The 18,039-nt window shown below is 43.1% G+C and overlaps 2 protein-coding genes across 2 annotated transcripts in view; one reads left to right on the forward strand and one right to left on the reverse strand.

Annotated features, from left to right (window-relative positions):
* Window positions 1-4,087, reverse strand: part of LOC138652005 (phospholipase A2 inhibitor and Ly6/PLAUR domain-containing protein-like) — a 36,548-nt gene extending 32,461 nt beyond the window's left edge. The window contains exon 1 of the mRNA XM_069742683.1: window positions 3,502-4,087. Coding sequence (XP_069598784.1) covers window positions 3,502-3,559 — 58 coding nt within the window. The 5' untranslated portion in view covers window positions 3,560-4,087. The remainder of the gene's footprint in view (window positions 1-3,501) is intronic.
* Window positions 3,509-18,039, forward strand: part of LOC138652006 (phospholipase A2 inhibitor and Ly6/PLAUR domain-containing protein-like) — a 69,748-nt gene continuing 55,217 nt past the window's right edge. The window contains exon 1 of the mRNA XM_069742684.1: window positions 3,509-3,616. The gene's annotated coding sequence lies outside the window, so the exon portion shown is untranslated. The remainder of the gene's footprint in view (window positions 3,617-18,039) is intronic.

Below are 18,039 nucleotides of genomic sequence, written 5' to 3' on the forward strand. Positions count from 1 at the left end.
GGCTGGTAATTTGGTTGTATAGGAGATAAGCCACCACCAATGGAGTCTATTAGAGGCTCACTCAAAGAGGATGCGGGAACTCTCAGCTTAAATAGTCTTCAGCAAAGTTAGCTTTTATCCAAACTATTGTTTGGCTTATGACTATGTAATGTGAACAGGGACCTTTAGTCATGTTAGTTAACTTTGACATCGAGGTAAAGAAGCTGGAAGAATAATAACTATGATAGAGTTTTAGTCCAGTTACAGTGGGGAGACCAAAGGAAGTGATACTCACATGGTGTGGTTGTGTGACCACAACCACAAAAAAGGCTGAACACTGTTGTAGACCTACCAATAAATATCAACTGAAACGGAATGAAAGGGTTAATTCTGTGCTGCTGGCAAATCATGGATGGAGGATAAGAACGGTATCCAGGAAAGTGGCTTATTGTCAACGCGTTTCGAAGTTACAAGATTCTTCATCATGACAAACCTCAGGGTCCCGATGAAGAAGTTTGGAACTTCAAAATGATGACGATAAACCACATTCCTCGATACTGCTCTTGTCCTCCATCCTTGATTTACCAGCAGTGCAGAATTAACCCTTTCACTCCATTTCAGTTGTAAGCTCTGACATTGACTCGTGGGGTGGCTATGACAACTATGTGCCATTGAAGAAATATTTCTCCTTTTCTGAAAAAATTGGCTAATTTCCATAGTTTCTTTTTTTTTTTTTACCAGGGAACATTTCCTGGTCCTGAGCATAGTGTCCTCAGGCGAAAGAGACCCACAGATTTATGACCTGTATACATATATTACAGACCTGAGTAAGTCATCTTAGGACAACTCAAGGTCATGAAGCTTCCTTTGCGGGTCTTCCAAAGAGTAACACATAATTCGACGATAGTTCCTTCTAGTCTTTATGTTACAGACAGAAACAAAACAGGAATGCTACCTTCCTATGTAACTTATAAAAATATCCTCAGTTACAGGAAACAAGTGGTTGCTTCTCTCTAGATTTTTGGTGTTGAGGATGATATCCCGCGGAGGTCCAGGAAGTTCTGAGCTGCATGATGGGGACCTCGTACTACAGAGATTTCTTAGACATGGGAGAAAATGATAATCATCAGTGATGGCTGTATAATGCTAATGAAACAAGTAGGAGACTTCTTACATCAGTCGTTATGTGAATGATATATATGATGCCGACAACGCAGAACGAGTGAAGACCATCCAATGGCCAAGAGAAGGTCAAAGGGAAAATGAGATAATGGAACTTTGTGGAACACTAAAAGTTTTTTGCCAATGACTATATGGAAAGGAGTAGTGTATATAGATGTGGGAGTGTAGAGAGGGTCCCTATCAGTTGGTATATATTCCCTAAAATGTTATATCAGCAATACACCTGTGATCGTTTCCCTGATTCACATGCATGCATCTTCTCATACTCTTTCCGAGTCCTCCAGACATATTTATGTTCTCTTAAAGGGCACCATAACAGATGACATTTCAGGATCTTTCAAGTATGTGACTCTCTATATATATATCCATCCACAACCTGCCTGCTGGCAACTCCTCAAAACCTGCCCCAATAAGGTTTGTCTACTGGCTCAAACGTGTAAAGATGCCAAGGACAAAAATACTTTACAGATGCAAAGAGGGACCAATATCTTACTCAAAACACTAGTTATGTAACACGTCTTTGGTCTGTGATACCAGCTGTACACATAGACGCAGACATCAAAATTTGGGATTTTTTTTTAAAGGAAACTAACTGCAAACTAACTGTAAAGATGGCCGAGTGCCAACTTTGATGTAGCAGAACTTTATTTTTTATAAGGCAGAGTTCCCTTTTTTCTGACCCTGTGATGTCACATGGTAATGCTTAGATAATCTCAATTGCTATTTCCAGTAGTAATAATTACTTCAATGTATAACAAAATTCCCCAAAAACGAAAAAAAAATCAGCATTCCGAGCCCGATTCGTCATTGTATTTGCACCGTTTTTGTTGTTGATTTTTTGTTGTCCTGCTAAATTTTTGTTTTTTTGCACCTTATTTAGCTTTCCATTTCCACATTTTTATAGTCACTTTTAGGTGTTCATCTGATTTTTTTTTTAGCCACTGTGGCCAGAGTTTAGGGTTTCCAGATGTGTTGCTGTTGAGCCATCATTTAATACACAAAATAGTGCAAAAAAAAGACCAAAAAAGGCGAGTATATAATGCCGAAATATACTTTTTTTTCATTAATAAAACAAATTAAAAACTAAATTATACATTATCATAGGATTCATAGTGCTGTGCATATACAGGGAAAACAGAGCATAGGGAAACTAGGTCCAATACATGTAATAAGTACAAAGGTCATTAAAAGATATCAAGGTAATACAAGTATACTCCCAAAGTATAGAGAGAGTCCAATTAATAAATAATTAGATCCATGAATGTAAACTTACATGAAGATCAGTTCCCAGCATGTCCCTGTTTCTCCAACACACATTTTGCCCCCTGACAAAGAAAGGGCGAAACGTGCATAATATACTTGCATTTTATTGGGATTTTTTTGCCCCTTTTTTAACATGCATTGGTATCAATTTGAGTTAGTCGCCCTTTTCTAAATATTTAAGCAATTTTGCTTATTTTTAATAAGTCATCATTTGCAACTTTTAGGAAAATTGCAAAATTTGTCACGAACCGATTTCGTGCGCACCTGAAATGTTTTGAACAAGTTTTGTAACACGGCTATTTTTGTGCTAAAAAGTCACAAAACAGGATAAAAGGCATCAATAAAAAACATTTTTTTTTTCATTACATTTCGTTACCTATGTGAATTTTGCTCAAAAATAAAGTAAGCAAATGTCAAATGACAAAAAATATGTTTTTTAATTTTTTTTTATTTTACATATTAAATTAAATTTTTATTAAAATGTCAAAAAATATGTTTTTTTATTTTTTTTTAACTTTTACATATTAAATTAAATTTTTATTAAAATGTCAAATGACAAAAAATATTTTTAAATATTTTTTTTTAAATTTTACATATTAAATTAAATTTTTATTAAAATTTAATTTCATGTAATTATTTTATTTTTTTCAAATTTTTTTTTTTCAGATTTTACCCAAACTTTTCCCAAGTAAAGATACCTGGAACTTCTATGTTGATATATGTGGTGTTATATAGAGGGGAGAGTAAACTACATTATCTAAGTTCTATAGATACAGATGTGCTGAGTTTGTTTGATTTGTTAAGAAATTGAAAAACTGCAAATTTGAGCTTATCTAATCTACTGTTAACCATAAATGACACAAGAATTACACACCCAGATCTGCTATTCCTTGATAACTCTCAATGGTTAGAAAAGTTATTAGCTTAATATTTAAACAATTTAAAAAATAAAAAATTAAAATTACAAAGTTTTCATTTTTATCTAAACCTCACCCATGGGATATCATTAGAGGACTGATTAAAATGTAGCTGAAGTCAAATAACAATACGTAATCTCATCAAGGTGCGCCTCGTTACCTGCCGTTAGCAAAGCAGAAGAGATAGCGAGGATGAAGATCATGGTGCTTCCTTCCATCAGAGATGAAGCTGACGCCGAATGCCAAGAGTAACTCAATGAATAAAGGACCTTAGGGTGAGTCCACAGAACTTTAAGACAAAGTATCCATGTGTTCTTCTCTTGCTTCACCTTGTGTTTCCCCCAACAAACCAGCTTCTTCAACCACAATGTAGCTATTTTCTGTTTTTATCCCCAAGCGACCGTCGTGGATGCTCTTCTTCTACGAGATCCAACTGGCAAAATCCTACAGGTTCTTGTAATAATTTAAGATCTGTTAAAGGTTAAGAGGCTACATGACATGTGTTTTTGGAAAGCAGATGTCTTGTCAAGTCTTCTTCTTATAATGTAAAGATCAAGGTCATTTGGTCAGCCAGGGTGGAGGACAGCTCAGCAAATGAAGCAGATGACATTCGAGTCCTACAAAGCAAGTGCACAGTGAGCAAAAGAGGAAATACTCAGGACTTCAGAAGGAGCAGAGAGGACGGTGCTACTGCGTAGGAGATAATCACAGTACTCCTGGTCTCTGCTTTAGGAAATATACACACCCCTTGTCTGACAGGAGAGGGCTACTTGTGCCAAAAAAATGCACGTCTGGGCAGGCTCATGCGGTGTAGCATTAACTAAGCATTTAACAGTGACTAATCACTTTGGAGGCTGAAGATCAACTATATAGGAAGTAAGAAGGAGAGAGAAAAATAAATATTTATTTTTATAGATCCATTGTATTATATTTTAGTTCAAGTTCCGACTGGCCAACGGGGGAGATGGTTAATCCCCAGGTGGGCCCCTCTGAATGATTTAGCACAGCTAAAACAGGTGATTTACTATTTACAAATAAAAACAACATCTAAACATTAATTAAATAAGCCATCCAGTTTGATATCATTATTATTATTTATTTATATAGTACCATTGATTCCATGGTGCTGTACATGAGAAGGGGTTACATACAAATTACAGATATCATTTACAGTAAACAAACAAAAATTACATACTGATACAGAGGGGCGAGGACCCTGCCCTTGGGGGCTTACATTCTACAGGATGGTGGGGAAGGAGACAATAGGTTGAAGGTTGCAGGTTGCAGGAGCTCCGGTGTTGGTGAGGCGGTAGCTCCGGTAGTGGTGAGGCGGCAGCGGGGTCAGTGCAGGCTGTAGGCTTTCCTGAAGAGGTGGGTTTTCAGGTTCCGCCTGAAGGATCCAAATGTGGTTGATAGTCGGACATGTTGGCGCAAAGAATTCCAGATGATGGGGGATATTCGGGAGAAGTCTTGGAGGTGGTTGGGTGAAGAGCGAATAAGTGTGGAGGAGACGAGGTCTTGGGAGGACCGGATAATACGTGAGGGAAGATATCGGGAGATTAGTTCAGAGATATATGGAGGAGACAGGTTATGGATGGCTTTGTAGGTCAGTGTTAGTAATTTGAACCGGATACGCTGAGGGAATGGGAGCCAGTGAAGAGATTGGCAGAGGGAGGGAAGAGGAGGAGTAGCGAGGAGAGAGATGAATTAGTCAGGCAGCAGAGTTAAATACAGACTGGAGAGGTGCAAGGGTGTTAGTAGGGAGACCACAGAAAAGGATGTTGCTGTAGTCGAGGCGGGAGATGATGAGGGCAAGCACAAGCATTTTAGTAGAGTGAAGGTTAAGGAAAGGATGGATTCTGGAGATATTTTTGAGCTGGAGGTGACAAGAGGTGGAAAAAGCTTGGATGTGTGGTTTAAAGGGCAGAGTAGAGTCACGGGTGACTCTGAGGCTCTGGACTTCTGGCACGGGGGAAAGCGTGATGTTGTTAATTGCAATAGATAGGTCAGGTAAGGAAGATCTATGGGATGAAGGAAAGATGATGAGTTCAGATTTATCCACATTGAGCTTGAGGATGTGAGAGGAGAAGAAAGAGGATATGGCTGATAGACACTCTGGGATTCTGGACAGCAGAGCGGTGACGTCTGGGCCAGAGAGGTAGATCTGAGTGTCATCAGCATAGAGGTGGTACTGGAATCCATGGGACTTTATGAGTTGTCCCAGGCCAAGTCTGTAGATTTAGAAGAGTAAAGGTCCTAGAACAGAGCCATGGGGGACTCCAACAGAGAGAGGGTGGGATGAGGAGGTAGTGTGGGAGTGGGAGATGCTGAATGTGCGGTTGGAAAGGTATGAGGAGATCCAGGATAGGGCGAGGTCTTTGATGCCAAAGGAAGAGAGGATCTGTAGTAGGAGGCGATGGTTAACTGTCCAGCTTCACCAAATCTGTAAAAAAAAGAGTTTTCTTTATTCACAAACTTCATGTCATGATTAAGGGAGCTTAGTCTCCAGAAACGCGTTGAGATTCTTACCCATATGGTTCGTGCTGAAGTCTGTATCCTCTATGCTTAAAGTTTGTGAATAAAGAAAACTCTTTTTTATGGATTCGGTGAAGCTGGACATTCTCTTCTTTTTTTTTTGGACATTATATGCCTGGACATAGCGGGTCCGTGCTCCTGAAGCTTGGTTTATGCATCACGGGTGAGCTGGCTTATATTTCTTCTTTCAATGGTTAACTGTGTCGAAAGCAGAGGACAGGTCTAGGAGGAGGAGTACAGAGTATTGTCCGTTAGCTTTGGCGGTAAGTAGCTCGTTAGTGATTTTGGTCAGGGCTGTCTCTGTTGAGTGATGGAGGCGGAAACTAGATTGAAGATTGTCAAAGAGCAAGCTTGATGATAGGTGGGAGGAAAGTTCAGAGTGGACGTGCTGCTCCAGGAGTTTAGAGGCGAATGGGAGCAGTGATATTGAGCGATAGCTGGACATAGCAGTTGGATCATTATATTATATATTTTGCATTAATTACAGAAAACTGACTCTGACTAAATTGATTTTACTGAATTTACATGAACTTTGCAGGTAAAATTTTATTTTGTGACTGGAGATAAGCGAATGCGGACTATAAAGATCGAGGTTCATACCCAACACCTAATGTCCGGTGTTGAATTCCGATCACAGATTTTTTTTTTTACCAGACGTCCGTTTTTAGAGTTCGGATGCTGAGAGAGACAGATTGATTCTGTTGGGGTACTCTGCTTCCTTTAGCAGCCCCCCTAGACCTTACTACGACTATTTTACAGCACTATTGATTTCGATGGGGTTCGGGTTCATGTACAGGTAGAGTTCTGGTACTAGAAACAAACTTTGGACTAAAGTTCTGTCGGGACCTATGAACCCAAACATCCACGAATCCGTTCATCTCTATTTCCAACGAATTTAAAAAAACAAAAATGGAATAGCTTGTGAAATCAATTTTTATGCTTTGAAGACTCTCAAAACCCCAGATAATAAATGGAGGGGTTAAAAATAAATAAACACCTCGCCCCTTATCTGTCCTGTCCTGCATTTCCCCACCAGGTCATCCCTTGACACTCTCCCTCCCTATGGGTCCAGTGTTCTCATTGATCTTCCGTCCAAGGTGGGAACATTCATATATCGCTCTGTGTGTAATAAACTCTCCTTCATTCATGACTTCTTCCTTTCTAATTCTCTTAATCTCCTGGCTCTTACTGAAACCTGGATCCAGCAGTCAGACACCACTGCTGCTGCTGCTCTTTCATATGGTGGACTACACTTTTCTCATACCCCAAGATCAGACAACAGAGCAGGTGGAGGCGTTGGCCTGCTCCTTTCACCCAAATGTACTTTCCAAGTTATCCCCCAAGTACCCTCACTTGTCTTCCCTTCCTTTGAGGTCCATGTGGTCAGACTCTACGTCCCCTTCTCCATGCGAGTGGCGGTGGTGTATCGTCCTCCCGGCCCCTCTCATCAGTTCCTTGATCACTTTGCCACCTGGCTTCCACACTTTCTCTCCTGTGACACTCCCACCCTTATCATGGGTGATTTCAACATCCCCATTGCCTCTCCCCTCTCCCCATCTGCTTCTCACCTTTTATCGCTATCCTCCTCTTTTGGCCTCTCGCAGCATACTAACTCTCCAAAACATGAAGATGGAAACTCCCTTGACTTGGTCTTCTCCCGACTTTGCTCAGTGGATGATTTCACAAACTCCCCTCTCCCGCTCTCTGACCACAACCTTCTTTCATTCTCTATCAAGAACTGCCATCCCGCTCAGGTCACCCCCACTTTCCACACTTATAGAAACATACAGGCCATTAACACCCAGAAACTTATGAAGAACTTGCAGTCCTCATTGGCCCCAATCTTCTCCATCTCATGTCCTGATTCTGCTCTGAAGCATTACAATGAAACCCTGCAAAGTGCTCTGGATGAAGCTGCTCCTCCTATACATAAAACAACTCGGCACAGATGGCAACAACCGTGGCACACGCTGCAAACACGTTTCCTGCAGCGGTGCTCCAGGTGCGCAGAACGTCTGTGGAGAAAATCTAATCTACCCGAAGATTTCATCCATTATAAGTTCATGCTAAAGACATACAATTCTGCCCTTCACCTCTCCAAACAAACCTACTTCAACACCCTCATCACCTCCCTGTCCAATAACCCTAAACGTCTCTTTGACACGTTCCAGTCCCTACTCAACCCAAGAGAGCAGGCCCCAACCACGGATCTCCGTGCTGACGATCTGGCCAATTACTTCAAAGAAAAAATTGACCACATTCGACAGGAAATCATCTCCCAATCTCTTCATACCATGCACTGTCCTCCCTCCCCCACTGCGTCTAGTTCACTCTCTGACTTTGAAGCAGTTACAGAAGAAGAAGTAAGCAGGCTCCTTGCATCTTCTCGCCCGACCACTTGCACCAGTGACCCCATTCCATCACATCTCCTCCAGTCCCTTTCCCCGGCTGTCACCACTCACCTAACAAAAATATTCAACCTTTCCCTCACTTCCGGTATTTTTCCCTCCTCATTTAAGCATGCCATCATACATCCATTACTTAAAAAACCATCCCTCGACCAAAACTGTGCCGCTAATTATAGACCTGTCTCTAATCTTCCCTTCATCTCTAAACTCCTCGAACGCCTGGTCCACTCCCGTCTTACGCGCTATCTCTCAGATAACTCTCTTCTCGACCCTCTTCAATCTGGCTTCCGCTCTTTACACTCTACTGAAACTGCCCTCACTAAAGTCTCTAATGACCTACTAACAGCTAAATCTAATGGTCACTACTGCATGCTAATTCTCTTGGATCTCTCTGCAGCATTCGACACTGTGGATCATCAGCTCCTCCTCACTATGCTCCGCTCCATCGGCCTCAAGGACACCGTTCTCTCCTGGTTCTCCTCCTATCTCTCTGACCGATCCTTCACTGTATGTTTTGCTGGTTCCTCCTCCTCTCACCTTCCCCTTACTGTTGGGGTTCCTCAAGGATCAGTCCTAGGCCCCCTACTCTTCTCGTTGTATACTGCCCCTATTGGACAAACAATCAGTAGATTTGGTTTCCAGTACCATCTCTATGCTGACGACACCCAATTATACACTTCTGCTCCTGATATCACACCGACCTTTTTAGAAAACACCAGTGATTGTCTTACCGCTGTCTCTAACATCATGTCCTCCCTCTATCTGAAACTAAACCTGTCAAAAACTGAACTCCTCGTGTTCTCTCCCTCTACTAACCTACCTTTACCTGACATTGCCATCTCCGTGTGCGGTTCCACCATTACTCCAAAGCAACATTCCCGCTGCCTTGGGGTCATCCTTGATTCTGACCTTTCATTCACCCCCTACATCCGATCACTGGCTCGCTCTTCTTATCTGCATCTCAAAAACAATTCTAGAATTCGCCCTTTTCTTACTTTCGACTCTGCAAAAACTCTGACTGTTTCACTCATTCATTCTCGTCTGGACTATTGTAACTCTCTACTAATCGGCCTCCCTCTTACCAAACTCTCCCCGCTCCAATCTGTCCTGAATGCTGCAGCCAGGATCATATTCCTCACCAACCGTTACACCGATGCCTCTACCCTGTGCCAGTCATTACACTGGCTACCCATCCACTCCAGAATCCTGTACAAAACTACTACCCTCATCCACAAAGCACTCCATGGCTCAGCACCACCCTACATCTCCTCCCTGGTATCAGTCTACCAACCTACCCGTGCCCTCCGCTCCGCTAATGACCTCAGGTTAGCATCCTCAATAATCAGAACCTCCCACTCCCGTCTCCAAGACTTTACACGTGCTGCGCCGATTCTTTGGAATGCACTACCTAGGTTAATACGATTAATCCCCAATCCCCACATTTTTAAGCGTACCCTAAAAACTCATTTGTTCAGATTGGCCTACCGCCTCAATGCATTAACCTAACGATCCCTGTGTGGCCTATTTATAATAATAAAAAAAAAAAGGTTCCTCGCATCATGTTCTCATACACTTTATGCAGTATTAGCCCTCTGTGTCTGTACTGCTACATACTGGTTCATGCAGCTTTACATGAACACCCGAGCCTTACACTATAGCTGGTCCGAATAACTAAAGCAATTGTTACCATCCACCTCTCGTGTCTCCCCTTTTCCTCATAGTTTGTAAGCTTGCGAGCAGCAGGGCCCTCACTCCTCCTGGTATCTGTATTGAACTGTATTTCTGTTATGCTGTAATGTCTATTGTCTGTACAAGTCCCCTCTATAATTTGTAAAGCGCTGCGGAATATGTTGGCGCTATATAAATAAAAATTATTATTATTATTACTATTATATTTTTAAATAATTTATTTCCCTTCCATCTTTTAAAAGTATCAAAAAATTGATGACACGTTGGCTTCCATTTGGTTCAGTTTGAACTAATCGAAGAGTAAAAGTTCCCGGATTGGTCAAATACCAATTTTCTGTAAAATTTTAAGCTACCGTAATTGGTTTTATAACCTTTAGCATTTTTATTACGTTGGATTACTTTGTATTTTTTTATACTGCGATTCATCACTTGTGATAAGTGGTTTTCTATCAAAGACACCGATAACAGTCATAAGTCACAATACAAAAACATTACAAACAAAAAACATCATAATGTTCTGCCTCCTGTGATAATAAGACAAGTCGATAAAAGAAGATTCTCCAGATAACTTAGGTATACTCTCATAAGAAGCGTTTATGATAGTACCCAAACAAATGTTTAATATTCTCATACACTTGAGGTTGGACGTCCGAATGTTTAATATGATATGTTCAACATTTTACAATTTCAATATTAAACTATTCTAAATTCCATCTATGAATACAGTGTAGACACTGGGTCTAAAAGATAGTTTATAAGGATATTTAGACACTGTAAGAATTTAATATTATAGAAAAGAAATAATTATCTGAAAGCTTTTTCTATCACAGCCAGGGCCGTATTTAGAGTTTCTGCTGCCCTAGGCACTTTTAGTGCTGCCTCCCCCTTTGGTGAGTATGACACTATCGGCAGTGACTTTGGCAAAAATCGCTGATGTGAAAGTCGCCTTTTGCAGCAGATCCGACAGTTTTTCCGCATCTGCCGCGTAATGGATCACTTAGGGCAACACTGCGTTCGGCCTCATTCATTCCCTATGGGACTTACAGACATGTGCGGCTCTTGCGGTTTTGCCGCCATCCGGCAAATGCGGTACTTGCAGCAATGAGAAAAAACACTACTAGCAGTGTTTTATGTATCATCGTAAGTGCAAAACCGCAATTGCCGCACATGTTCGCAAGTAGCCATCATTACCTGTCCCTGCACCTTGCTAGCTCATCCCTATCCAACCCTCCCTGACCTAAAACTACACTATAAAGCTTCAGAAAAGCAATTTATTAACTGACATATTCCTATGATAATGAGGGCTCTAGGCTACGGCGTAGACTGGGACGGGCAGTCTCCGGGTCTCCATCCTCTCTGTGCACACCCTCAGTCCCTGCCTCACTGCCTGTGCACAGACCTCCCTCCACCGCACCCGGTAATCACCGCTCGCAGTAGCATACCAGCAGAGGTGTATCTAGGGTTTCTGGCACCCGGGGAAAGAATTCATTTTGGTGCCCCCCCTCCGCCAAGGACATATGTGATTTGCACACTCAGTCATGTGCCCACGAGCTCCTCTCCCTAATGCTCTCAATGTTCAGTGAAAAACTAAGAGAAGCAGAAGAGAAGCTCGTTGTCACAGGACCATAAGAGTATGTGTCCACGTTCAGGATTGCATCAGGATTTGGTCAGGATTTTTCATCAGTATTTGTAGCCAAAACCAGGAGTGGAACAATTAGAGGAAAACTATAATAGAACCATATGCTCCACTTCTGTATTTATCACCCACTCCTGGTTTTGGCTACAAATACTGATGTAAAATACTGACCAAATCCTGATGCAATCCTGAACGTGGACACACACCCTAAGTCTGAAAAATCGCATATGAGTGACGTGTCCATGTGACGACTACTGGAACTTGCAGAGCTGAATCCTGACATCGCAGCTTCTGAATTCTCACAACGCATGCACTGCACTTTTAGGATTCTCCCTTGCCGGTGGACGGTCATGTCAGCACAAGTATGTGATTTGTAGACTTCTGACCACATTCTGACTAGATGTGCCCGGCCTCGCTCAGTTCATTTTCATTGACGGAGGTCACGCATGTCTAGTCAGCACGTGATCGCATTAATGTAAATCCCCAGCATGAGAGAATCCTGACAGCGTGCAGTGTGCACTGTGAGAATTCAGAAGTCTGCAGTCACAAAGAATGACTGCAGACTCATCACAAGCCTGGACATCCCCTTTAAAAGGGACTCTGTCACCTGAATTTGGAGGGAACAATTTTCAGCCATAGGGGCGGGGCTTTCGGGTGTTTGATTCACCCTTTCCTTACCCGCTGGCTGCATGCTGGCTGCAATATTGGATTGAAGCTCATTCTCTGTCCTCCATAGTACACGCCTGCGCAAGGCAAGATTGCAGATTGTGCAGGTACAGTATGTACTACGGAGGACAGAGAATGAGCTTCAATCCAATATTGCAGCCAGCATGCAGCCAGCGGGTATGGAAAGGGTGAATCAAACACCCGAAAACCCCACCCCTATGGCTGAAAATTGTTCCCTCCAAATTCAGGTGACAGTGTCCCTTTAAATCTCCTAACATATATAAAAACATGAGAGTTAGCATCACAAATAACATTTACATCCAGGTACCTGATAGATGACGTCGCCTCTGGAGCCGTTCTCCTTTTCTTCATCTTGTCCAGACCCCATGATGAGTTTTCTCATCCACAGCCGTCTCTGCAGACCTCCATCTTCGCCGCTCTTTTGCAGAAAGTCTCCACATGACGCCCTTAAAGATACAAGTGTCATTATAATGCTCCCAAATAAAAAATTGCCCCTCACTATATTGTCTGCACAAAGTATGACCCCCACACTGTCCCTCTTATGGTACATGCTCTTCACACTGTCCTCTCCTTTCTATACCAGTCCCCTCTTCACACTGTCCTCTCACACTGTGTCCCCCTTATAGGGCCCAGTATTTATACTCCATATTTATACTCCATCCTCCCACACTGCGTTCATGCCTCCCCCATCCTCCCACCCTGCGTTCATGGCTCCCCCATCCTTCTCCCCTGCAAGCATGGCTCCCCCATCCTCCCACTCTGCGTTCATGGCTCCCCATCCTTCTCCCCTGCGTTCATGGCTCCCCCATCCTTCTCCCCTGCGTTCATGGCTCCCCCATCCTCCCACTCTGCGTTCATGGCTCCCCCATCCTCCCACTCTGCGTTCATGGCTCCCCCATCCTCCCACTCTGCGTTCATGGCTCCCCATCCTTCTCCCCTGCGTTCATGGCTCCCCATCCTTCTCCCCTGTATGCACGGCTCCCCATCCTTCTCCCCTGTATGCACGGCTCCCCATCCTTCTCCCCTGTATGCACGGCTCCCCATCCTTCTCCCCTGTGTGCACGGCTCCCCATCCTTCTCCCCTGTGTGCACGGCTCCCCATCCTTCTCCCCTGTGTACATGGCTCCCCATCCTTCTCCCCTGTGTGCACGGCTCCCCATCCTTCTCCCCTGTGTGCACGGCTCCCCAACCTTCTCCCCTGTGTGCACGGCTCCCCATCCTTCTCCCCTGTGTACATGGCTCCCCATCCTTCTCCCCTGTGTGCACGGCTCCCCATCCTTCTCCCCTGTATGCACGACTCCCCATCCTCCCCTGTATGCACGGCTCCCCATCCTTCTCCCCTGTATGCACGGCTCCCCATCCTTCTCCCCTGTGTGCACGGCTCCCCATCATTCTCCCCTGTATGCACGACTCCCCATCCTTCTCCCCTGTATGCACGGCTCCCCATCCTTCTCCCCTGTATGCATGGCTCCCCATCCTCCTCCCCTGTGTGCACGGCACCCCACTTTTTTCCCTGTCATACTTACCTCTCACCGGCGCGCAGCACAGAACTTCCTGGCATCTCAGCGTCTTCCTTCCTGTCTTCAGCGGTCACATGGTAGCGCTAATTAAGGGTGATGAATATGCGCATATTCATCACCCTTAATGATCGGTACCATGTGACCGCTGAAGACAGGACGGCGCTGAGACGCAGTTGCAGCCACCGCTGGAGGAAGGTGAGTATTACGTCTTCAGGGAGGGAGGGAGGGGGGCGGGAAGGAGGGAGGAGGGGGGGGCGGGAAGGGGGGAGGGAGGAGGGGGGCGGAAACTTGACCCCGGAGTTTTATAAAATAAAAAAAAAAATAAAAAGGAAAAAACCTAGCTCAAGGGCGCCCCCCCGCATCCCGCCGCCCTAGGCACGTGCCCTCAAGTGCCTAGTGGCAAATACGGCCCTGATCACAGCTGGTGCTAATAAAATTTGATGTATTGATACATTATGTGAACACATAACATACTGAACATTAGTTACATCCTGTATTATACTCGAGAGCTGCACTCACTATTCTGCTAGTGCAGTCACTGTGTACATACATTACATTACTGATCCTGAGTTACATCCTGTATTATACCCCAGAGCTGCACTCACTATTCTGCTGGTGCAGTCACTGTGTACATACATTGCATTACTGATCCTTAGTTACATCCTGTATTATACCCCAGAGCTGCACTCACTATTCTGCTGGTGCAGTCACCGTGTACATACATTACATTACTGATCCTGAGTTACATCCTGTGTTATACCACAAAGCTGCACTCACTATTCTGCTGGTGCAGTCACCGTGTACATACATTACATTACTGATCCTGAGTTACATCCTGTGTTATACCACAAAGCTGCACTCACTATTCTGCTGGTGCAGTCACTGTGTACATACATTACATTACTGATCCTGAGTTACATCCTGTATTATACTCCAGAGCTGCACTCACTATTCTGCTGGTGCAGTCGCTGTGTACATACATTACATTACTGATCCTGAGTTACATCCTGTATTATACCACAGAGCTGCACTCACTATTCTGCTGGTGCAGTCACTGTGTACATACATTACATTACTGATCCTGAGTTACATCCTGAATTATACCCCGGAGCTGCACTCACTATTCTGCTGGTGCAGTCACTGTGTACATACATTACATAACTGATCCCGAGTTACATCCTGTATTATACTCCAGAGCTGCACTCACTATTCTGCTGGTGCAGTCACTGTGTACATACATTACATTACTGATCATGAGTTACATCCTGTATTATACCCCAGAGCTGCACTCACTATTCTGCTGGTGCAGTCACTGTGTACATACATTACATTACTGATCCTGAGTTACCTCCTGTATTATACTCCAGAGCTGCACTCACTATTCTGCTGGTGCAGTCACTGTGTACATACATTACATAACTGATCCCGAGTTACCTCCTGTATTACACTCCAGAGCTGCACTCACTATTCTGCTGGTAGAGTCACTGTGTACACACATTAGAGTACGGATCCTGAGTGATATGCTGCAATATTCTCCAGATACTATTTTTTTGCATCATTCTGAATGATTGTTTGTCTTCATGTTTACTTCAGAGATCTTCACCTTTCTCAAATCCATTCACGTTGAATCTGTACAAAGTTACAATTAAAGGACTGACTCATCGATGCTATATCTAAGAATTTTAGTAAAAAAAAGGAATGTAGTCATGAGACAAAACTTTAGACTTATTATGTCACCAACTGGCTTTTCTCTCATTCAAAACTGGTAAAACTGGTTTACAATGACCATAAAGTCTGCATACAATATTTGAAGGTGCAGTAATTTTCTCTGAACAACCTACTATTTGGTCATAACATAGACAAAGGAATACAGGATAATTCTCCTTTATGCTGTGGTAGAAGGTTTATTAAGAAAATCACAATAGAATATAATACACCAAAAGCTCTGGTATACTGTTTACTCCTGTACAGTACCCTGCTTGGCCAGTTTTATCTTCTGCCCTCTACATCAGTATAGCTGAGGAGCGGTTTTACATCATTGCTCGGCTGCCTTCTCTCAGAGCTCTAGCTTCCTGCATTTCTTCCTAATTGAGCTTGTAATAACTAAGCAGTGAAGAGCTGAGCTTTATTTGTTGCCTTCTACTGAAAGATCGGTGATGTGAAACTGAAAATGATGCTCTGTTGATGCATACGGCAAAAGATCATCTTTTGCTATATGCATCAACAAAGCAACATATGCAGTTTCACATCACTGAACAATCAGCAGCTGGCAAGAAACAAAACTTAGCTGGCAAAATGGGGAGGAGTGCTAGATAGTTAAAACTAGCAAAGCAGTGAGGTAAAATACACAGGTAGCTATGCTGATGTAGATGGCAGAAGATAAAATCAGTCCGGCAGGGAAATGTATATGAGCATACAGTGTACAGACGAAGAAATTGAATCGTACACTTAGATTATCTTAGTGATAACTTATAGAGGTTGCATTTGTTAGAAGCACAGAGATGATGGAGGGAGGTGTCTGGTGCAGTCACTGTGTACATACATTACATTACTGATCTTGAGTTACATCCTGTATTATACCCCAGAGCTGCACTCACTATTCTGCTGGTGCAGTCACTGTGTACATACATTACATTACTGATCCTGAGTTACATCTTGTATTATACCCCAGAGCTGCGCTCACTATTCTGCTGGTGCAGAAACTGTGTACATACATTACATTACTGATCCCGAGTTACATCCTGTATTATACCCCAGAGCTGCACTCACTATTCTGCTGGTGCAGTCACTGTGTACATACATTACATTACTGATCCTGAGATACATCCTGTATTATACCCCAGAGCTGCACTCACTATTCTGCTGGTGCAGTCACTGTGTACATACATTACATTACTGATCCTGAGTTACATCTTGTATTATACCCCAGAGCTGCGCTCACTATTCTGCTGGTGCAGAAACTGTGTACATACATTACATTACTGATCCCGAGTTACATCCTGTATTATACCCCAGAGCTGCACTCACTATTCTGCTGGTGCAGTCACTGTGTACATACATTACTGATCCTGAGATACATCCTGTATTATACCCCAGAGCTGCACTCACTATTCTACTGGTGCAGTCACTGTGTACATACATTACATTACTGATCCTGAGTTACATCTTGTATTTTACCCCAGAGCTGCGCTCACTATTCTGCTGGTGCAGAAACTGTGTACATACATTACATTACTGATCCCGAGTTACATCCTGTATTATACCCCAGAGCTGCACTCACTATTTTGCTGTTGCCGTCATTGTGTACATACATTACATTACTGATCCTGAGTTGCATCCTGTATTATACCCTAGAGCTGCACTCACTATTCTGCTGGTGCAGTCACTGTGTACATACATTACATTACTGATCCTGAGTTACCTCCTGTATTATACTCCAGAGCTGCACTCACTATTCTGCTGGTGCAGTCACTGTGTACATACATTACATTACTGATCCTGAGTTACATCCTGTATTATACTCCAGAGCTGCACTCACTATTCTGCTTGTGCAGTCACTGTGTACATACATTACTGATCCTGAGTTACATCCTGTATTATACTCCAGAGCTGCACTCACTATTCTGCTGGTGCAGTCACTGTGTACATACATTACATTACTGATCCTGAGTTACCTCCTGTATTATACTCCAGAGCTGCACTCACTATTCTGCTGGTGCAATCACTGTGTACATACATTACATTACATTACATGATCCTTTACATGATCCTGAGTTATATCCTGTATTATACTCCAGAGCTGCACTCACTATTCTGCTTGTGCAGTCACTGGGTACATACATTACATTACTGATCCTGAGTTACATCCTGTATTATACCCCAGAGCTGCACTCACTATTCTGCTGGTGCATTCACTGTGTACATACATTACATTACTGATCCTGAGTTACATCCTGTATTATACTCCAGAGCTGCACTCACTATTCTGCTTGTGCAGTCACTGTGTACATACATTACTGATCCTGAGTTACATCCTATATTATACCCCAGGGCTGCACTCACTATTCTGCTGGTGCAGTCACTGTGTACATACAGTACATTACTGATCCTGAGTTACCTCCTGTATTATAACCCAGAGCTGCGCTCCCTATTCTGCTGGTGCAGTCACTGTGTACATACATTAAATTACTGATCCTGAGTTACATCCTGTATTATACTCCAGA

The sequence above is a fragment of the Ranitomeya imitator genome, chromosome 10, assembly GCF_032444005.1.
Source record: "Ranitomeya imitator isolate aRanImi1 chromosome 10, aRanImi1.pri, whole genome shotgun sequence".
NCBI classification, from domain to species: Eukaryota; Metazoa; Chordata; class Amphibia; order Anura; family Dendrobatidae; genus Ranitomeya; species Ranitomeya imitator.